Below are 23,320 nucleotides of genomic sequence, written 5' to 3'. Positions count from 1 at the left end.
CCTGCCAGGATAGCTATGGTTCAGCCCTCAGTGAATTAACTCATGATAGCAACAGATTCCTTCTGTCTGAACCTCTGGTCTTGTGGTTCTGTGATCTAAGCACAATTGGAACTTTGTTCTGACCTCATGCAATGTCTAGTCACAGTTTCTTGTAAAATAGAAAATTTTATTGGCTTGGACATATCCCTTATCTTTAGAATTAGATCATTCCTGACTTCTTTCTCAGGGTCGCTAGAATGGTCACCATTGTCGTCTAGTATTAGTCTCACTATTCAGGGTTCAATTCCTGCTCATACATTTCGACCTTTACATATACTTGGGGTTACCTGTCTCTAGACTGATTCAGCCAGGTAGATCACATTGCTGGTTCAATGGATGAGCTTTCATTGGTCATTTTCAACTCAATTGTGGCCCTTGACAGCATGTTGCTGTTTGGTAGAGAAGTTTCAGCCTCATATCATGACTTGAAACTATGATTTTCTACAAACTGCAACAGCCCTCCATGTGGCAGCCCCCTGCAGACTGTGTATTCTTTCTACAGCAGGGAATAAGCACAAGGAAGTGGCTACCTCTGAGTATGGGAATTTTGGGGAAATTTGTGGCCTGATTTAGCCAAGTGTGACAGAGTAGGACACACCGTTACTGCTCTATTCCTTCATAAGCATCAACCTTTGACCTTCTTAATGAAAATATGCCCAATTAAACAGAAATTGGCTGTTTATGTCCACAGCTAACTCTGAGTACAGAGTTGCAGCTTTTGGCTAACTGGCTTGTAAAGTATATATTCAGTGTTTTAGAGAAGCATAATTTGTGCTGTAAGGACAAGTATTCTAAAAAATATTATCCTGGATTCTTGCCTGAAACTACTATTGTCCCTAGAGATGGGCATCAAAATTCAAATTTAGAGCATTTTATATACCTTTCGAAAACCATTTTTGTGTTATTTGCTTGGCCTTCCTTGATGCAAAGCACAAAACACTTAAGATGTAAGATAGTCACCAGAAGCTATTTTCTGTTTTTGGAATATTACTGTCTCATATGTATGTAATGAATGTTATCAGGCCAATTATGATACAGTGTTGGGTTGAGGGTGGTGTACATGTATAGATGTGGGGATTGATCCTGGAGCCTCATATGTGCTCCTCATATACTCTACCACTGAGATAGAGCTACCCACCCACCTACCCAGATCATCTGTTCTTAAGTCTTTTATACCAAAGAGCAGGTGGTAAGAGGAATTAAGTTTTTACCAATGGACATCAAATATTGAGAAAAGCCAACATGTCATTGTCTTCTAGCATGGCAGGCATTCCCTTGATGTGTGAAGAATGAGGAGTAGATGTGTTAGGCATTTGAAGGCCTTAGCAAGAGGAGGGATACAAGGTCAAAACATGAATGAACTCCTGATTTTATAAATTCAAAAGGTATATGTGAGACCTTTGAGTTATATTCCCAACACCACAGTAAATAACTGCAGAGTACTATTGTTTCTTGGTTGACTTGTGCCCTTCCTGGTCATTATCTTGCTCATGAACTCTTTCATATCCGGACTTTTAGAATGGTTTTGTCTCATCTCCATTTTCTCCTCCCTCAGAGATTACATACAGGTCAGACCATCAATTTCATTAATCATGATCTCACACAGAGACTATGTGTCATCTACATATTGAACATTAATTCCAGCCAAGAGTGGATGCTTGGTTGTTTTATAGCTTCTGTACCTCCATCATCTCTTTATTGTAACCTATGTGCTAGTTAAGTTGGACTTAACTAACTTAACTGAACACGACACTTCCTTCTCACCTCCACAGATGTGTTTTCTTATTTATTTAACAGAATTATATTCTTTTCTCAAAGCTACAGGCCCTCATTATTCTTAATATATCACTGTATTCCTACCCTTTACATCTGTCATTAGATTCATAGCAAATGGCATAATTTATCCTTTTAAATAGTTCTTTATTTCACTGGGTTTTCTTGTTAACCAAGATTAACTTTCAAACATGTAAGTTGTCAAGTAATGACTTTTCTTCTCTTTTTCTAAAGCTGTATCAGAATTTTTTAATTCCTACTGAATTTGCTGACTAGAATTCTCAAATAAATATTGGCTAATAGTAAGGATAGCTATGACCTTACTTGTCCTTCCCAATAATGGAAGCATCCTCCCTCCAAGAGTTACAGTGTTACACATAGTTTAGATTGTTGGCTGAAAGTAAATACTTTCACATCATTTACTTTATAGGAAAAAAAAAAAAACACTAAAATCAATTATTTGCATTTTTGTATTAAAGAGACAATAAGCACACATTGAAATCTAGTCTGTTGGGTCAGGATGTATTTCAGTGTTAAGAATACCTGCCTTTCATGAATGACACCTTGAGTTTGACCATCAACACTGAAAATAACTATGGTATAAAATTTGTGTTTAAACATATCTGTCTTAGTTAGGGTTTCTATTGTTGCAGTGAAACACCATAAAGAAAAGGTATATTTGGCTTATACTTCCACAATGTAGTCCATCACTGAAGGAAGTCAGGACAGGAATTCAAATAGGTCAGGAACCTGAAGGCAGAAGCTGATGCAGAGGCCATGGAGGAGTGCTGTTTATTGGCCTGCTTCCCATGTCTTGCTAAAGCTGCCTCCTTATAGAACCCAGAACTACAAGCTCAGGGATGGTAACACCCACAATAGGCTGGACCTTCCCCAGTTGATCTCTAAGAAAATGCCTTACAGCTGGGTCTCATGGAGGCATTTTCTCAATTGAGACGCCTTCATTTCTGATGATGCTAACTTCTGTCAGGTAGACATAAAACCAACTGGTACAACGGCTATAAATAACTCATGAAAATACAGAGAATGGTATAATAAATGTCCATGTAGCCAGCATCCACTCTACAGTTACCATTTTAACCTCATGATTGCCCTTTCTTCACACTATCTGATAGCAGATCTCAGACATCTGTCCATTTACTGTATACACATTTTGCTATATATGTTCGAAAGATAAGGGATATGCTGATTGTAACCATATCCATGAAACGTTTGACACACAGAAACACTGGTGGTAATGCTAAGTATTATCAGTTATTTAGATGGCAATCAGACTTTCTTTTTTTTTTTAAAGATAACAAGTTAATTATTTTTCTTATTTTACATATCTTTCTCTTATAAACACATTTATAACAGTTTCTGGGAGTTAGTTTCCAAATGAGGTTCACACTCTCTGGTTGGCTGATGTCTCTTGACTTTTGTGTGCTTAGTGTTGAAGTTTTCTCTTCTTTCATTCTTTGCCTATAGCTTTAGCTCTCCTATTCCTACCCCCTTTTATGTTCTTCAGGAACTCAGGTGATCCTTGCTGCATGGTTCTGTGATGTGGGGTTTTCATAACCAGTTGCAATAGCTTTGAGTGTGTTCCTTTGATCCAACTCCTTTCCTCTACATTTTTACCTACCCAACTCCCTTCCTCTAAATTTTTACCTACATGCAAATATTTGATTAAATTAAGGTAAAATTTGGAGGAAAAGTGTGCTTGAAAGTTTTACAGGCATTGATTTTATTTGTTAAGTGCTGGCTCAGTATCTACTGAATTGACTACATTGCTTTCATTTTTTTTCTTTTGATATTCCATGATCTTTGCTTAAATGTATTGAATATAGAGATGAACCTACCTCCCAGGTTCTCTCTTTTGACCTTTTATCTGCTTTTGTTTCCAAACACATTTTAGAGGATGAATAAATTACCAATGTCATTAAATGCCAAATGTTTACTCTAGCACTGGTTGAATGACTGAATCCTTAATCATTGTTTTTTGAGTTTACTTTTTTTTTTCTGCTGCTCTAAAGATTTTTGGTAGCCTGGACAATGGCAGTATAATATACTTTACATTGGAACAGACTTCTCCCAACCAAGTTGATCATGTTATAAAATGCAAAGTAAAGCATTCGTACCTTCAACATTTAGTGTGATGAGATCTAGAAATAGACTAAAAAAAGCCAGTCAGACAGGCTACTGATAATTGCTTTGTAGCCAGTTAGTCTAAAACTATATTCCTTTAGAGTATATACAAATGGGAAAAGAATCAAGGGACAACCTGGACTTCTAGGTATGCAAAGCTTATTGTACTCTTGAAATTTCAGTGGCTTCTCTAAAATATATAACAGAGCTATATTTCTGCAACTAAAACAAACAAACAAAACCAAAAACCTATGGACTTTGCAAGGCAAGAAAGTATGCCTTTTCTGTTGTCATTCCACCCAGCCTTACCCAAAGTTACTCTCTATTTCTTTTGGAAAGCTATGACATTCTCTGAGACATTGGTATCACTGAGATATCATTGTCTAACTGGTAGAATAGCACAATCAGACTGTGTTGTGAATAAAATATGCTGTCAGGGAATAATAGTAACTTGTATATTTGAAAAATAGCCTTGTCAACAATCTTATTTTTTTCCAAGGATAAAACACCAAGTAATTTTCTTAGCAACTGCTGCGAACCCAGAATGGGCTGTCTCTTAAGCTAAGGATAACCTTGATCTTACATATACATATACATATACGTATATAATTTTGTTTTATGAGGAGAAACATCCAAAGGTTACTTCTCATTCTGCTGGAAAGAAAGAAATATCGTTAGGGGCTTCTTGGGGCATGTAAGGGAGAGAAGTATCTAAAAATTTTCTTAATTCCTTCCTACCCCCACCCCCAGCTAAGCCCTAAAGTAGGTTTACCAAAACAAAACACAAACTGTTCCTTATATATTTGTGTGACCCTGGGAAGCTTACCTCTGTGAACATTTGTGAATTCTTAGCTGGAGTATTTTGTTAAAGACATCTACTCTTTTGAGATGACTTATATCCTCTTTTAAAATGCAGGATGCTATAAAATATACTAAGGTCCTTTCTGGTCCTTCCATTCTACATGAGTTGAAATGGTACCCAAACACACATTCAGCAGTTAATCTAGTTAATCTCCATTGGATTTTTGTGTCAATGTGTTCTTTAGATAAATTGCCACCTTGTAGGGTGTCTGCAAACTTTTAAATTCCCCTGGTTTATTATGTAAGCCTTGAGTCAGTGCATGCAGTGAGTTATCTTAGTCTGCTATTGAAACTTTTGGTTCCATATTTCATGGTCTCATGAAGTTTTATTTTCTAACCCTGTTACCCTCTCTCTATTCTTTCCTGATTCCCTTCCCTCTGCCCCTGTGCTGTCCTGTCCTGTCCTCTCCTCTCCCCTCCTCTATTTTATCTTCTCTTTTCTCCTGTATTGGTTTGTATTGGCTGTTACAGGGCTAGGGATAGAACCCAGGGCTTTGCACATTATAGGCAAGGGCTGTACCAGTGAACAATGCTTACTTCTCACCTCTCTTGTGGCTTCTTTAGCAAAGTTCACTGAAGGAACAGTCATATACATGGTAAACATAAGGGCAAATGTGTTTTCTTCATGCATACAGTCTTTGAATTTTTAGCTATAGCAGCTTTAGTTATGACTATTACTTGTACATGGTAATAGGATTGTCAGGAAAGGTTATTTTTCAAATATGTAACTTGCTGTTTTTCCCTGACGTCAGATTTTATTCAACAGACAGTGTAATCATGCTATTCTACAACTGCTTAGACATTGTCTCAGTGACACTAATGTCCTGGAGTCACAGCTTTTCCAAGTAAAGGAGAGTGTCTTTGGGTAATTGGCTGAGCAGAGTTACAACAGCCAAGTTACAGTCTCTTTGCAAAGCTAATAGTCTTCTTAGGGAGCCAGTCCAGCCCTACCCAGCACCAATTTGTCAAGCTGAAGTTCCCAGGAGCTGGGTGTTACTTTCAGGTGCATTATGGCCTCTGTCCATCTCCCAGAAACAAAAGACCATCTCTTATCTCCTCCAGGGAGTTTTCTCCCCTTGCAAGAACCTATGTACTATTCAGCAAAGGATTGAATTACTATTCAGGAAAAAAAATGTCAACCCAGAATGACAGTGCTTCTATGGTTCCAGTGTGACTTTGGCTTTTCCTGGGGAGAACTGATGACTGCTCTCACCATCCCCTTACTGCAGAGAGAAGCCACGTGGGCAGAACAGCATAGTTCTTCCTGTTTGGCTTCTGCTCAGAATTTTTTGACTCTCAAGAGCCAGCTAAGTAGTTTCCAGCAGTACAGGGTGCTTCCAGTGGAGGAGCTCTACAGCATTCTGCACATTAACAATTTGAAGGGTTTGGGGCAACAAAACTAACAGGATATGGAAGATCAAGAAAGCAATCAGATTTCTAAATACATAAATGTTGAAGATACAGGTAAGCTTCAAAAGTTTCCTTTTGTAGTTTGCCTGCTTTGTATATAAATGTTAAAAAAAAACTTTATATATTTCATTGAGAAAACCTCATGGTTACTTAAATGAAAAGGGTCTTGAACACACTGTCACTGAGGAAGGACTCTTATGACTGTTCTTATGCACTGTTAACTCTGCTTCATGCTAATTGTCCAAGGAGGCTGGCCTGACATTTTACCAGTGGTGTGTGTTTGTGCCCTGGTGGTCCTAACCTATTGTTCAGGTCTCTCTGCATTACTAACAACAGTGTTTCAAACCAGGGAGGGAGGGAACCCTTCACTCAGCATTACTTTTGTTTCAGCTTGAGCTATGCTGTGTGCTTCTGAGAAGAAATACTCAGTGAGGAATAGAAAAGATCAAATGGTTATTCAGATGTTGATCTGCATGTTTACAAAAGTAGGTGGTAGACCTACAAAAGTAGTCTAATGCTCAAAACTTACCTTACAAATGAAATGTATTCTGTGTTGCATATCAAGTGGACATTAATTATACTACTAGAAAGTTCAGGCAGTGACACTTAACCTGTAATCCCCGCTACGTGCAAGGCTGAGGCAGAAGGAGCTGGAATTCTGAGTTAACCTGGGCAATGTAATGAGACTTTATTTTCAAGTCAAGTAAAATAGTTTATAGTATTTAAATGGTTATACTAATTTGAGACAGTGTAAATGTATTTAGTTTTTGTAATGTGGAACTTCAGGCAGAAACATGACAGAATTTTGTCAATACTGAATGTAGAAAATAATCATATTGAAAAGAGATTGAATTTTTTCTCTTAACTCACTCATCAGTTTTAGTATGTAAACAAATGAATGGGTTCTAAATCTTGGCAAACATTTGCAACAGAGGAGACTGTGTTCACTGAATGCCTTCGCATTATTCACTGACTTCTCTTGCAAACAAGACCCTCTCCCATTGCATTCCCAAAGAAACAATGAAATTCCAATGGGGACAGAAATTATGTTTTGCTTTCCTTTGTCCAGTGTTTATGCATCAGTGCTTGGTCGATGACACTCATGTCGACACAGTACTACTACAGAAAAACATCTTGTAGCAAACTTCATTACAGGCCCCTCCATCATGCTTTTGCTGCTGAGTTTAGCTGAACAGCCCTTACCTAGCCATTGTTTCAGAGCAGATGTTGCCAGTCAGTTGACACTGCATATCACTTGGGACTTAATTGCTGCCTTACAGGTCATGATGTTTTCAGGGCTGCCATAGATAAAAATGTTAAGCACAATAGTCATAAATGTGAAATAGCTGCTACCTCATTTCCAGAAATTAGCTTCTATCTACCTTTTAGTAATGATCTAATGAATTTTACAGTGGATTATGTCAAGGCTGGATATACTGAGACAGTACTATGAAGAAAAAAGTCACTTCGGGGAGAAATATTTTTAAGAGTCAAATGGCATTTTTTGTTGTTGTTGTTTTAATGTACATTTATTAGTTTTGTTATTTTGCTAATCCCATAAGAACAGCAAGTCCATAGAATAAGGGTGATACATCTATCTTTAGCCTGTATCATGGCCTATTTTTATTGTTCATTTATAATTTATGTAGAATTATATCCATTTATGGAGCATGTTGGGTTTGGTTTTAGTAAATGCCATAGGATTGATTCTGTAAGAGCCTTCTACATGGGCTATTCAAGCAGGGCAAAGGGCTTCTTCAGCAACATGTCAGGGATTCAGACACCACTGGGGACTGCTCATGGATCAGCACCCTTGTGCAGGAAAATATGGTGACAGGTCACTGAGGGTGGCACATATACTTACTGCTGTATGCGGGCATGAAGAACACCCAGCCATATTCATTATTAAGTGGAATGCTGTCAGTAACTGTTAAAGCAGCTTCTTCCTCATCAATTAAAGGCAGTTGCCATGGATTAAAAATTAATATATGTACATAGGCAGTTTTTCACATGAACACATACTGTTTGATTAAAAGGATATGCTGTGAGGTGTATAGCAATATTCTCTGCCATGATTTTATGACTCAAATGATGCAAAGTACATACCCTTCATTGTAATAAAGATTTTGCTAACATAGCTGATAGTAGATGAATAATCACCAAGCTTTGGTTTGGTTTCTAGATTTCTAACGGATACCTTTAGTGACATTTAAAAAGGTCTTTTATTGAAATAGGTAAAAAAAATTGACTTGGGCCAGAAATAATGTAGCTCAATGCTAGAATACCTACCTACCATGTAGAAGTCCCTGGGTTAACTCTCCACACAACAAAATTAATTGGTTGACCTAATTCCTAATTATTCACAATAATGATATAAGGTAGCAAAACAAATCATTTAAGCCCCTGGATTTCCAGTGTTAAACTTTTTCTTTCAGCGTTACACATAGCAACCAGCAAATGCTATACAATGGAACTACACTTCTAGCCCCTTTGTAAAGTTTTTTGTTGTTGCTGCTGTTGTTTCTAAATTCTGATTGCTAAATAAGAAAATTGTAATTTTTCTCATTCACCCATGAATGCTTTACCTAGAATGTGTATAATCTGTGTAAAATTTTTCTATGGTTGACATCACCCCTGTTTTCTGGATGAGAAATTTAGGAGACTCAGGACTAAAGTTTCTAGAAGGGATTTGAATTAGACTACTCTTCCAAATTCGAGTGGTTTTGAATCTTTGTTCTTTTTTCTAAAATCAGTGGTCCCCAAGGCAGGAGAGAAGGAAACAAGAAAGGGAATGGGAAATTGGAACTGAATCAAGACATTCATTGTTCTGGTCAGGAAGAATGAAGATAAAAGAGTAGAAGAAATTTGGATAAAAATCATAATAAAATGTGATTTGGAAACAAATGAAAGATAAAAGTAGAATAAAATGGGGGGGGGAACCATACATGGTGGGTCAAGTACAGAGAATCTTAGATCTGTGCAAGTAATAAGCTAGGAGTGATAAGAGAGAAGAGATTAAAAAGTCTATGGGAATAAGTCAGTAGATAAGATAAACATTTCATCCCATAGTAGATTTCCTTCCTGAAAAAGTAGACAGAATCTTGACTGACTTGATGCATCTTCTATTGATTGATATCAGTGGTGAACACTGATTGACACTAAGCCCTGTCATGGTGTTCACAGCCTTGGAAAGAAGGAGAGAGAGGCCCTTATGCTAAGTGCCCTTGAGCCACAGGACTAGGTACTGGGTTTCATTTAGAGTGTGTACTCAGTGGTCCAGCAGTCATCTTCAACTTTACTGCCATAGGACTGTCAGGTTGGAGAAGTAAACGTCAAATTACCACATTAACATCTGATAAAACAAAGGATGACTTGTGTCTAGTCTGGCTTCCAAATAGATGAGTCTTACAGCAGATTGTACATTTCTAGGGAACTCCAACTGTCTCTCTTTCTTCAAAGGACTGTTGTCAATCAGACACTTTCATTGTCAGTCATCTAAAATGCACAGTGTGCACAGACTCATAAAATATATTTGCCAAAATAAATGGCTTTATCAGTTAGTGCTACTAAAAAATCCCTGTCATTGATAGGATCTGATACCACCACATTTGAGCCTTGCTAGAGCCAGAATTTTATTTAATCACAATGGTTCTTTTCACAGAATGAAGTGTCAAACTTTTCCCTCTTTTTTTTTTTTTTTCTTTCCCTATCCAGCCACGTCTACATCCACGACTGGGACCAGCCATCTTGTAAAGTGTGCAGAGAAGGAGAAAACTTTCTGTGTGAATGGTGGTGAGTGCTTCATGGTGAAAGACCTGTCAAATCCTTCGAGATACTTGTGCAAGTAAGAAATGAATAATTCCTTTCTGTGGCTTACATCTATAACTGCTTGTTCCAGATGATGCTATGTCTTGATCTGCTTCATTGTCCCCCCCCCCTTTCCATCCTGTTTGAATAATGCCGATTTATTTGTGGAGGGTTTTGAAATATTTACCCCATCTGTCATCGTCTCTGTTATGTCCAGAACTGATTTTAATATTTTCAGTGTTTGTGGGTATTGTTTAATTTTGGTTGTTGTTGGGTTGCTTTTATGTTTGTTTTGGTTTTGGGTTTTTTGGTTTGTCTATTTGTTTTTTGCTATCATTTGTATATAATGTTGCTTTCCTCGTGGTTTTTTTTTTTTTTTTTTTTAATACCTGCTGAAAGTATTGTATTAAGCTGGAACCTTGGATCCCTACTTCTATCTCCATGTAGAAATTGAGTATGAGGTAATATTTGTCTCTTACCCCGGTGCTCCCTAGCAAAGTGAGCAGGTCAGATAGAGGAATCAGAAGGGCAGAAGGTTAGGATGATGCTGTTTCCCCATAATTATCTTTCAAAGCTCTCTAACTTGCTATTTCTAGTTAATAAAACAAAACGAGGTGCATGTGTTCAGAAGTACATTTGGTGTGTTGTAGCACCATTGTCTCTGTCATAAGAAAGCATGTTTGGTCTGTGCTACTGTTATAGATATGTCTAGATTGTTCCTTTCCTTCTAACCACCCAGAGCACAGTTAAGAAAGCAGATTAAGCTGGGTGATGGTGGCATACACCTTTAATCCTAGCAGTCTGGAGTTTGAGGCCAACCTCGTCTACAGAGTAAGTTCCAGGACAGCCCGGGCTAGTTATTAAAATCCTGTCTTGAAAAACAAAAACCAAAGGAACTCAACAACAAAAGGAAATATCAAATTTATATTCTCTCACCAGCAACATAAAACAGGGTGGGAGTTTTTTGGTATAACAAAAATTTAAACTTTATAGTAAAAAATCAGTAGGATGGTTAACTAAAACGCATGTGGGTTTTGTTTTGTTTATGTTTTGTCATTTTCAGTCTGTTAATATTTGTTCTATATTGGTTATATGGACTCGTAACCTGAGGTGGATAAAAGATGTTTCGTATCTTGCACTGGGACTCTAATATAGTTGATAGAATGCCCTCTCAGCATGCACAAAGTCCCCAGGTGCTTATAAACTGGATGTGGTGATGGCAGCAGTAGGGAGAAAACAGAAGAGGACCAGAAGTTCAGGGCATTCTTCTTCCTAAACTGTATTATGAGCTTCAAGCCAGCCTGAGAAATGTGAGATCCTCTTTTAAAAAATAGAAGAAAATGGGCTCCTTGAGTGTCATGACAGTGGTACCAAGAGCACACACTTTGTGGAGGATGTGTAGATGGTTTTAACAATGGAGACCATCCACAGAAGCAAATCACATCTTAGAGTGCAGCCTAGCCATCTAAGCTCAGTTCCTCAGCTGGTAGAGTTCTCACATAGGAGTCTAATTAAGTTTCTAAAGCAAAATAAAAATGGCCAAGTATAAAGAAAACCAACTCATTTCATATGCATGTGACACCACACTGTATACTATTAAATTACTTTTAAAGTTAAGATTAATTTTAATCATAAAAACTATTCAGTTGTGTTTGCTTTCAGCCAGTTTTTGGTTTTAGCATTCAGTACTGATGAATTGCTATAAAAACAGCACAAGATGTAACCCCCCCCCCATATTTATCATGGTGAAAAGGATGAGCATAGTTTATAGCCTCCTAAAGACCTTCTTTTATCACATATAAATACCAGATGCAAAGAGTTACAACCTGTAAGATGTGAAGTTCATCTATTACCCTGGAAGACCTTGTGATTTTCCTCTGATCTTAGGCATAAAATATTGTGTTTTCGTAGATCTCCTTGAAAGAAAACATTTAAACTACATTTCCTTCAATTTTCCCCCTTTAAAACAATTCTCTCCCCGTATTGTCTGTGTTTTGCCTTTTTCCCTCTGTAGAAAAGCATCTAAGACCACTATGTTTTAATTACAATGATGAAATATGATCATTCTTTATCATAGGATTTGCAAAGATTTACAGGCTGCATGAGTACATACGATAGTTTCTGAATACCACTAAGGAACCAGTGCAGTTATTTTCCACATATTAATTTCACCTATTCTGCAGCCCTCCCACATCCTACACAAAACATGCAACCACATGAGTGCTGTTCATCTGTTCCGTTTTGGTACTGTGCCAACAGCTGTGAGTTTTCCCCCACCCACACAGTTTCACATTAAATTTTAAGTACTTCTAATACTTCCAGTATTTAGAAAATTATCTTCCCTTTCGTTTTCCTTGTTTTCATTTCCTTCTTCTGTTTTGTTGTAGCTACACTCTTTTTTTTTTTTTTTTAAAGATTTTTATTATGGCTTTCCATTTTGGAAAGAAAATCTCTGATTTTAGGTCTCACCCATTCTTTAGAGTGTAACTTGATTGATGCATTAAAATAATTCCATGCCTTCAATTAAGAATTGAAGTACATTTAGCCTACAAAACAGACTAAGCCTTGTTAAATGAAAAACTTTCTCTGATAAAGAAAACCATCTCCTATTAAAAACATCCATAACAACAAAAAAGTTTAGTAACAACTCAGAATTTAAACAAAGTCACATAATATGCCATGTTCTATGATAATATATTATTCACTAAACCACTTGAATAAAAACAGAAAGCATAAAAATGTTTCATCGGCTCATTGACGTCCTGTCTATGAAGCCAGTTCATAGTTTCCATATGGCCCATCTGCCTGGAGCAAAAACATTGCTGAAGCATGAAGCACATTGTTCAAAGGCAACTTTATCCTTGAGCAAAGACATGACTCAGAAATAGCACAAGCATGGAAATCTCCAAGGAGTCTCCCTGGTCACCTAATCCACTGTTGTCTTCTTGGGAGTTGAACTATGTTTTACAGCAAATCTTTTTTGCCCCTCTGCTTAGAACAAGGTGTTCCAAATGGATTAGCCATAATGCAGTTAAATGGTTCTCAGAGGAGGGTTTTGATGGTTACTTGGACTTGCCCATGGGGACCAAATGGGGATTTGAGCATTGGTTCTCATTTTTTATATTACTGTCCTCTCCACAGTAATTTAAAATTTATCAAGAGAAAGAATTAGTGACTATTCCAGATTACACAAAGAGGAGGAAGGAACTGGTCCAGTGTCTGTGCTGGTGCTCTGTCATCAGATGTTTCAAAGCAGCCAGATCCTTTGAACATAAGTTGTTCAGATTCTTTCTTCCCTTTCCTATGACCGTTGCACCGAGGGGTTCGGTAGAGAACTGACTTGGAAAATGTGAATGGGAAGTTTTTTAAATCTCAAATTTAGTTTTGAAAGAGACAATGCTTATAAATGTGATATATTGCCTAGTGGACAGTTAGAGGCTTACAATGAGGGATTTAGATTTTAACCACCAATTACTGTGCTCTCCAAAAAATTTTCCTAGGGAATCAGACAAATTAAGTGAGTTCATTTCTGCTAAAGTACTTTTAACTCCAGTAAGACTTTTTTTTAAAACCTCCTCTAATAATAAAAAGTAAATGGTACTATTCTCTCTGTAGACATTGACAAAAAAAAATATGGTGATGTTATCTTATTTAACCTCTAATTTTTCCTTTTAAATAAGTTTTTAATGTGGCTTTTATGAAACTACCAGATAGCTTTGTAACTCGTCATATGATCTGATCACCATATTAATCTCTTTGATCACAAGTTTCCTTATTTAAAACAAAAATTAAAATTAAAACACAGAAATCAATCTACACTTACAAGATAGTTTCCTTCAAACATTACTTCTTGAGATTTTTGTATAATCAATGCTTATACACTATCTAGATCATGCTATATTATGTATTATTAAAAGGTACATCCTTATGTAAATAAGACTGTTGAACAGCTAGACCCTTTTGAAAACAATGATAAAAGATAAGGCATAGTCTCTGGTCCCTGAAGCTCAGCATGTGCAAGGAAATGAAATGGCTAAGTAACTAAGCCATGCAAGTGAATGTGTTCCAAACAGCACAGTGCTGACTTTTAAGGTAATTAGAATTTATAGGGAAAGAAAGGACTAGAAACAGAGGAGCCTTTAAAACAGCTCTCGTTTTACAGAGTCCTTCTTGTATACTAGGTTGCTCTTGAAGATGCAATATTTTTTCAATTCCTTTATTTTTTTATCAACATACAAAAAATGTTTCATTATGGCATTTTTTCAAACAATTTATTTTCATCATTTCTCTTTCCTCCTCCTCTACATTCTGTTCCCCCACTCCAGTAACTTCCTTTCTTGTTTCATATTACCTCTTGTTCCCATGTTCTCCTATCTAGTTTTTTTTTTAATTGCCTATATTCCTTCCTTGTGCCTACTTATATACATACACACAAATATGTAAGGAGTAAGGTTTTAGGATCTGAATATGAGAGCCACTGTGGTGTGATGTGACATGGCTACCCAGAATAGCACCTCCAGGAAGTGAAACAACATAAAAACTCTATTAGGGAGCGCAGCTAGTTGCATGTGGTCCAAAGGCTGGGCAGGGAACTTTGGACATTGTAATAGCTAGTTAGGGAGCAAGAGTATTTTTAGAAACCAGGAGAATGACACCTTGAACACAGGGATATATTCAGCTAGGCATTAGGGAAATCCAGAAACTAAGTAAGACTCAAAGTGATAGAGACTAGGTAAGGCTAACGCTTTACAAAATACCGCCAGAGTCATAACAGTAGTGATGATGTCTATACTTTTATCACATAAACAAGTGTGACTAGAATTCATTCAGGTCATAAGAACACTGTAAATGCCACTCTGATTCCAGCCACAGAGATATTCTTCATAGGGAAATTATGTGTTCTTGGGTGACATCACATGTATCAGAAACAGAGAATGAGAGAAATCGATGTGACTTTTAGGAATCTAGACACTGGGCTCTTCAGAAGACCATATCTTCAGTTTTTTTTTTGGGGGGGGCATCAAATCCTACCACACTTAGTACTTGTGTATGTATTTAGACTTGAACTTAATGAAAGAAAGTCTTGTAGGAACCAGTTTTGGTGCAGTTCTGTCTGGAATGGGAACATTGGCTAACCTCTCCATGTAGCTCATTTCCTTTGTCTTTCTTGCATCAGCTAGCAACCATGTGTCTTTTTGAGTTCCCACAAGGCAGACCTGAGTTCATGTTGAGCATCCAGGACTGAACAAAACCACACTGACTTCTCCCTTTAGGAGATGTAGGCCATTGAAAATAATACCCATGTCTCAAACGATCGATTTAATAATCAATTATTGATGTACTGAGTGACATGATGACATTTAGGGAGCTAAGTGTACGTTTAGTGAGGACCTTAAGGAATAAAAGACAAAGGCTTTGTAGAAGGGAAAGAAAATATGAAGTCATCACCTTAAGACACAGTATATGTTAAATAAAATGCACTGTTTTAAAATATTTTCATTGAATAATTAAAAAAAAATTTAGATGTCTCATTATAAAATGGGTCTGTTAACATAGAATAAGAAAGTGCCTCAGGACCTCTAATCTGAAGTAAGGGTATCCCCCTGAGAGAAAGATAGACCACAGATGAGCAGCCAGTATGTCATGTGTCACTCTAGCATAGTAAGGTATGGGATACATTGATCCTATATCTATTGAAGTTGTTTGCCTTGACTTAAGGATGCATCATGTTGGATAAACACTGGTGAAGGTTTTAGCCTCTGGGTGAGCATTTCATTAGAAGCTGTACAAACAGAGCCTTAGGTAAGACCCAAGGCTCAGTCAAGAAGGGATGTGTTTCTAGGCACTGCCACACCCACTGTTAGTAGGGAAACAGGTTTGAGAGGCAGGTCAATATAGGAGTTTTGTGTGCGCTTTTCCTTAGTATTGACTCATGAGCCCTATGGGGCCACTATATGTACTCTTGTTATCTCATGGATTGGAAGCTAGTTCCAGGGTCATAATAAAAGAAAAGGAAGACCCATATGATCTGAGCAGTGATGCAAGGTATATGCTAGATCTGAAAGAAACATTATTGGGATATATTCTATTTAGTATTTTCTTCAATGATGTTAAGGAGGGCATTCTCTTGAGGAAATGAATGGCTTTTGCAGATGACACTGCAAAGAACACTAAAGCACAAATTAGAAAAACATATATAAGCCTCAAGTAATTTCACTTTAAGGCTGATAACAGAATAAGATTCATCTTAGAAAAATGCAGACTAATAGTAACAATACATTTGGGAAAAAATAATCTACAATGCAGACACTCAGCCAGTGAGTAGGCGAGCTTTGGCCAGAATACCAAGCCAGCTATGGGGTGAGAAAAGTCTGTGTTTGCAATGTAATACTGTAGAAAATCGGTGGAGCAGTCTGAGAGCTGAATCTGAGGGCAACTCAGGTTTCCAGAGTGACAGCGGGAGGCTTAGACATCAAGTACAAATCATCCAGTATTCTCCCAGAATGAGTTTGTTGACATTGCTATGACTTGATATTTGTAAATATCAACACCAGATAGATAAACTCATGTATCTTACAGTGTCAAGGAAATGCCACAGTTAGTATTGAAGAAGAACAGAAAGATATGGTATTTTCTCTAGCAGGGCGTTTTAATGTCTGACCAAACATTTCAGTGTGGAATGATGACAGCACACTGGCTGTTGGCTTTCTTTCTTCTAGTGTTCTCAGGGGACAAAGATGAAACCAGGAAACAAAGGAAGGAAGATGTCTAAAGATGGTTTACAAGTTGACTGTAATTGATAAGTAGTTTATAAAATTGGCCAGCCCTATAAAACTAGATCTTTCTTGGGAATTTGCAACTATCTTTGAATATGTCTAGAGTATCCATATACTGATTTTCAAAACACATCCATCTATGATCGAATCATTAGTAAATGTATCAGGCTATTCATGAAGTATTGTCATTATTAAAATGTGTTTAATAAAATAAGATTTCAACTATGTTTGTTAGTTTAATTAAACAAGTTGATTATAATTGTCAATATTCCTGTCTAGGAGTATTTATTGGCTGGAAGAAAAGTCATGTACCTCACAGCCAAAGTAAAGCCTTGGACCCACATATAAGGAAAAGCCTGGACCCTGGGCAAAAGCAACTTTGAAAATTCCTTAGTTTAGAATTTATCTTAACATAGACTTAGAAATGAAAGGATTTCATCAGGTACTCTGTGAAATTAAGAACACATAATACATGCCTTTTTAAGGCTAATGCAATTTTGAAAACTTTAGTATTTTTGTTACTGCTGTTAGACAAAAGTCTTGGTTAGAAAACAGTTCTACTTTATTGAATCCTGGGTAAACTGGTGTTTAAATAACAAAACTAAATTAGGTAGTAGGCTTTCTCTTAAATAATTATAGCCCTTTCTTCTTAATATGGTAAGCACAGTGTTAAAAGGTATTTTTTTTTTAACATGGGGAAGGAAATCCCCAGGTACTGGTAATTCCTATTAAAATTTAATTGGAAATCAACAGAGGAAATTTTGTTGTAAACTATAAAGATAAAAAGTAGACAGTAAGATTAGCTTGTTTTGATAAATTAGTTTCCTTGTGGAAGTTTTTAGTGTACAGTTCTTTATTGAAAGCCGCTGTTAGAATTAGAGAGTGTCCAGGCTCTGGGTCAGGCAGTAGAGATACAAAGTGATTTGAAATGAGCACCGTTCATATCCATCACAGCACAGTGAGCACAGTTAAAGACGTCTGGACCAGGCATGGAGCAAGGCACAATGAGAGAACCAGGGAAGAAGTCCTTCATAGAAAGAGGTGGAGTCAGGTGATGTTAAATTGGAAGAGGGATACACAAACAGAGAAAAACTGAATTTCGCTCCATTAAGAATAGCTAGCTGTATCTAGAGCAAAGGTCATTATGGTATGTGTTACTGGATCAAATATTCTGTATGACCACATAACGGAGATAATGCAATATCTGACAATGATAATTTCCCAGGATATACACAAAGTTCACAGTAATTAGAAAATGGATAGGGAAGATTAATTTTACCCCATTTGTATAGTAGATGCATGCCCTTTAATCATAAGCCTGGAATATACGATGCCTAAATCAAAATTTCCTAATATATGTCCTCTTTCTCATAAGAAACTCTTGATTCCTTAGATATTTATTCATGCCATAATCTTTAAATATGAGTAACAAGATCAGTTCTAACATTAAATGGATCTTTCTTCTGCAACCCCCATCTATCTGTCTGTCTCTGTCTCTTTCTGTCTTTCCCTTTCACAATACACTCATGCATACACACTCACAGAATTCATATTGTACCATATTAATTATAAAAACAATGGTGTGCTCAATATGGGAATTTTAATTTTTATCAAGAAAGCAAACAGGCAGAATGAAATGGTCACTGTAGAACAAATCTATAATTCTAAAATCAAGTGTAGAAATGTCTTACAGGATTATTTATTTTCTTCAGAAGTGATTTGGTCCAATGAGCTACATATATTTTTTTAAAAGACTATGTATCTAGTCATTCATACTGAAGTGTATAAGGTGACATCTTTATAGAAATATCCCTTAATTATAGGTCAGTTCTTATCTATTCTAGGTAGATCTTTCTCTGATTCCTCCAGCAAAGGATTATCAGCAAAAATAAACACTTTACCCAAGTGTTTTGGAGACTTCAATGGGACCATCTTGATATATTTATTATGTGTACTTATGAATATTCTTTTTTGAAGATTTATTTTTATAAATTTATAAATTTATAATTGTGTATATGTGTGGTGGAGAGTATGTACACTTGAGTGCAGTTGCCCATGGAGTCTGGAAGAGGACATCAGATTCTCTGAAGCTGAACTTACAGGTAGTTGTTAAGCTGTTGGATGTGGCTACTGGGAACTGCAATTCAGTCCTATGGATGAACAGAGTGTACTCTCAAGTGCTGACCCATCTCTCTGGCCCTATTAGTGTTATTCTTAATGATCACAGTTATGCTGTACAAGTAATCATGTGATAAGAATTTTGGTACTGTTAGTAGTTTTGTACCTTCATACAATAAGAGAATTACATGTACCAAACTACTTAATGGCATTTCTTTTTCTTATTGAGTTTAGCCTGAGAATTAAAGAGATCACTCTTATGTTAGTAGAGCTAATAGACTTAATAACATATTTAATAATGAAATGATAGTGCTTAGTCTTATTTACACTAGAAGCAAGAAATGTGTATAAAAATTCACTAAGTACTGGCAGAGCAAATTATGTTAGATGGGTGTAGTTTTGTGATAGCTATGAGGAACTGTATGGATATGTGTGCTGAGCATTCAATTGCAAATTTTTACTTCTAAGTATATTTGCATTCTAGAACTGTTCAATACCGCTTATTAGGTTGTGATATTGGGTAAATTGTACCCAAACTAAACTGCTTTAGATATTTGATTGAAGCAACATGGAACAATAAAGGGTTTCATGTCTAAGCATCACCCTGCATATGATCTTAAAGAACAAAGTTTTATCAAGAGTCTTGCATTTTGACAAGTAAATTGGTATGAACAAAGAAAATACAACTTTTTACATTAGTTCAGAATATCTGGACATAAATGTAAAAGTGGCATTTCATGTGTGCTTCTATATAAGAATAACTTTTAATTTCAAAAATGTTTTCTTTTATTTGAGGTAACTGGATGAATGAAATTGTACCAATAAAATTGTACTCTGTTTCTTTCAGTGATATTAAAGATAAGACTGAATTTGTAATATCTTAGGGAGAAAAAAGGAAATAGGGATTGTCCTTCTCTCATTTCTAGCCACTAGAGAATAACAGTATTTGACTATTTTGTTTAGATGTTTCAGCTTACAGTTCAGAAAGCAGCTATGAAAATGAGTAGAAATCTCAGGGAATACACAATAAAATAAAAGACTCCAGGTCTTTTGATAGCAAGAGAAGTAATTGGAGCCACAAAAGCTCATGTCAGCACCAGTGAGACTGGCATTCAGGGCAATGCAGGGTGAGGGCAGCCCGTGCCTCACCACCCTGTACAGCACCCTGTTCAGCTTGCGGCCTCTCTCTAGTTAAATTTCTGTGTCTAGTCTTCTAATGACTGAAGCAAACAACAAAATCCGTAAGCTTCAGTTTGGTGGGACTGGTTTTCTCAGTATCATGTCTTTTCCTTTCTGTGTTGTTCAGCACCGGGTCATCTTTAGGATTCCATATTCCATGGGAGGAAGGTTACCAGGCTGAAAGTTCACGGTCTTGAGCGTTCGATTGCTCATCACGTTTTTGCCCTCTAGGTGCCAACCCGGATTCACCGGAGCCAGATGTACTGAGAATGTGCCCATGAAAGTCCAAACCCAAGAAAGTATGTTCCAATAATCTGAAATCTGCTCTCTCCACCAAACCACAGCAACAATCGCAACCACTTGGTGCTTTTACAGCTCAGCCGAACTGAAAGCTTTTGTTCTAATTATGGTATCTCTGCTCAGGGCATAAACCCATCCACTGTGGTCTCAACTACTACCTGCCATTCACTTGGTCCCAAAGTTAAAATGGGAAAAGAGTGGCTAGAGGGAACCCAACTCCAAAACATTTTCTAACTATTTCTTTGACAAGATGGCTGAAACATCACATCTGTCTTGTGACTTCTTTGGAAAGAAAGCAGTCACCTAGAAATCCTGGACTCTCACTGTCATCTAAGGCTGCAAGCTTAATTGTAAGCACTGGGGAGATGCCAGAGTGTGCGAGCCATGATTAGGACAAGGATTCAGTTCCTGAGGGTGAACTCATCAAGTTCAGTCAATGACACTCACGGAGCTTCTCTAGCGTATATTCACCTCTTCTCTTTTTCTCTGTTTTTTTCTACCATTGTTTTTTTTGTTTCTTCTCTCAGGTGCCCAAATGAGTTTACTGGTGATCGTTGCCAAAACTACGTAATGGCCAGCTTCTACAGTACGTCCACTCCCTTTCTGTCTCTGCCTGAATAGGAGCATGCTCAGTCGGTGCTGCTTTCTTGTTGCTACATCTCCCCTCAGAGTCACCTAGAGCTAGAGCGTTCTACCAGGTCTAATATTGACTGCCTCTGCCTGTCGCATGAGAACATTAACAAAGCCATTGTGTTACCTTCTCTGTTTGTGACTAGTCAGCTCTGAGTTACTAATGGGTATGTGAGGCTCCAGATGTTTCTGAAATTGATAATGCATAATGTGATGCCAACTGATAAAGACATTTCAAACTCAAATTTGTATTGACAAAAATAAAATCATTGCATGGACAGAGCAGTCCCTCTTCTGTATCCAACATCCACAGCCTGAAAAGGCTGTTGTTAGGTTGTAACCAACATACCCTTGAAATGATGGTAAGTTAATTTTGGCTGAGCATGTGTTATTCATAACAAATAAACATCACCAAAAAAGTTCAGATGTTTTTCTTCATTAACAAAAGTTCACATGCAGGCATACAGACAAACAAACAAAACAATACTAGGTAGAAAAAAATGAAAAATAAGTATTTCCCAGCCAAGGAAATATGTAGGCTTATATTTCTCTTTCTTGGGATATAAGTAGTTCAGAATCAGTTTAGATAATCACCATTATCCCAGTGTTTCTTAATATGCCGTTCTTAATAATACCGTTGTCTTAAACGGTAATATTAGAAAGTAGCTATTATTATTTTGAAAACTATTATTTCAAAATATAAAAACTCAAATCTAGAATAAATATTTAAGAGCTTATTGCAGAGCTGGCAAGTTTAGTGGATATCTGTGAGTTCGTGATGTTTGAAACATCACTCCTAAACTATTCACTCTGCAATGCAAATAATTTCCCAGGTAACTGAACTAGACATCTGTCTATCTCCTGTGAACTGGGATGGCATCCCTTGGGCTCTGAAACCTTCAGAACACCACGTTTGCTTATATCACACTTAACCATTTAGATCATGAATTGGTAAGGCTTTATTACGGAGGTTCAGGTGGTTTTAAGGTTTATGGTGATGGTGTCACAACTAACACCACTTACCCCCAACCTCTGGTAGCATGAAGACAGTCCTAGACAATGAATAAACTGATGGGCCAGCCTGGTTTCACTAAATCTTTATTTACAGATGTCAGCACCAGGCTACTTTTGTCAGTCCTCTCAATTAGTAATCCCCTAAAGTATTTCCATAACTTACTACAGTTTCAGTTCTTAAAAAGATTAAATATAACCACACAAGATGGTCATGTAGATGTCCAAAGAATCAATTCTGATTCATGAGAAGAATAAATCTCTGTTACTAGTCACAGATATCAGCACTTAGGAGGCAGAGGCAGGTCTATCTCTGTGGATTAGAGGCCAGCCAGAGCTACACAGTGAGACTTTGTTACAGATGTTATCAGAATAATAACCATATATTTAGTGAGATGCTACTCTATGTTAGCAAAGGTTATGCCCTAAGCTATAATTTTCCCTTGTAAAAACTGACAAGTTGGCACTGTTAAATTTTGAAATATATTCACTGTATTAATCAATATTTAAATGATAGCACTTATCAGACATGAGTTTTTCTCTCCATAGCTATAGATTTTTTTTAAGTTGATAGGATAGAAAGTAAAACTAGAAGGGAAAAAATAGAATTTTATTTAGTGCAATAATGGCACTTTTTGAATTGTTTGTATTCAAAGAGCATATATTTAGCAAGCCTACATGGTAATATAGCTATAAATCTAGTTTTTAGAATTTAATGAAAAGGGATAAGCTATTTCTATGTAAGGTGTCAGACAGCTAGACATTGAGGGGAAGGTTGGCTCACTAGATAAAGGCAACCATTAAAAATTCAAATATTTCTCAGAACAAAAACACTATTAACTCTACCATTGGTAGCCACCAAATATGTTCTCACACACTTTTTAGCCATTTTCTCTTCTTTTTGACATTATTTAAAAATATCCACTCTGTCTGCAGTCCAGAATGAGGCTCCTTAGATAAGACTTTTAGTAGGCTTTCAGTGACACCATGAGAAGGTATGCAGGAAATTAGCATTCATGTTTAACTTGATTTAACAAGGACAGAGAGGCAGCTCAGTGATGAGGCCAGCATGTTATGGCTGCATTATTGTTACCTTGTGTCTGGAGGAGCAAGCATTTCCAATCAGAACATTTTGTTCAGAATTGTCTTGCCCAGAGTTCATTTTCTAATCTCTGCATCCGAAGTTCTCAGTTTGTATCTCTGACAGAAGATAGAAAGACAGGGGAATTAGTTTTATTACTCCATGTTTGAGTAACGTGAATGCTGAAAGAAGT

At 36.8% G+C, this 23,320-nt stretch overlaps 1 protein-coding gene across 12 annotated transcripts in view; it reads left to right on the top strand.

Annotated features, from left to right (window-relative positions):
• Nrg1 (neuregulin 1) overlaps positions 1-23,320 on the top strand; it is a 181,431-nt gene that overhangs the window by 141,519 nt on the left and 16,592 nt on the right. For 9 of the 12 annotated variants that reach the window (XM_051182245.1, XM_051182243.1, XM_051182242.1 and 6 more), the window contains 2 exons: positions 9,940-10,069; positions 20,933-20,991. In XM_051182245.1, coding sequence (XP_051038202.1) covers positions 9,940-10,069; positions 20,933-20,991 — 189 coding nt within the window. Of the gene's footprint in view, positions 1-9,939; positions 10,070-20,336; positions 20,405-20,932; positions 20,992-23,320 lie in introns of all 12 variants that reach the window. The other 3 variants (XM_051182241.1, XM_051182238.1, XM_051182247.1) reach the window with 1 other exon arrangement.

Source organism: Phodopus roborovskii, unplaced genomic scaffold (assembly GCF_943737965.1).
Source record: "Phodopus roborovskii unplaced genomic scaffold, PHOROB, whole genome shotgun sequence".
Taxonomy (NCBI): Eukaryota; Metazoa; Chordata; class Mammalia; order Rodentia; family Cricetidae; genus Phodopus; species Phodopus roborovskii.
Note: the sequence above shows the minus strand (reverse complement) of the source record. Positions and strands in the feature narration are given on the sequence as shown.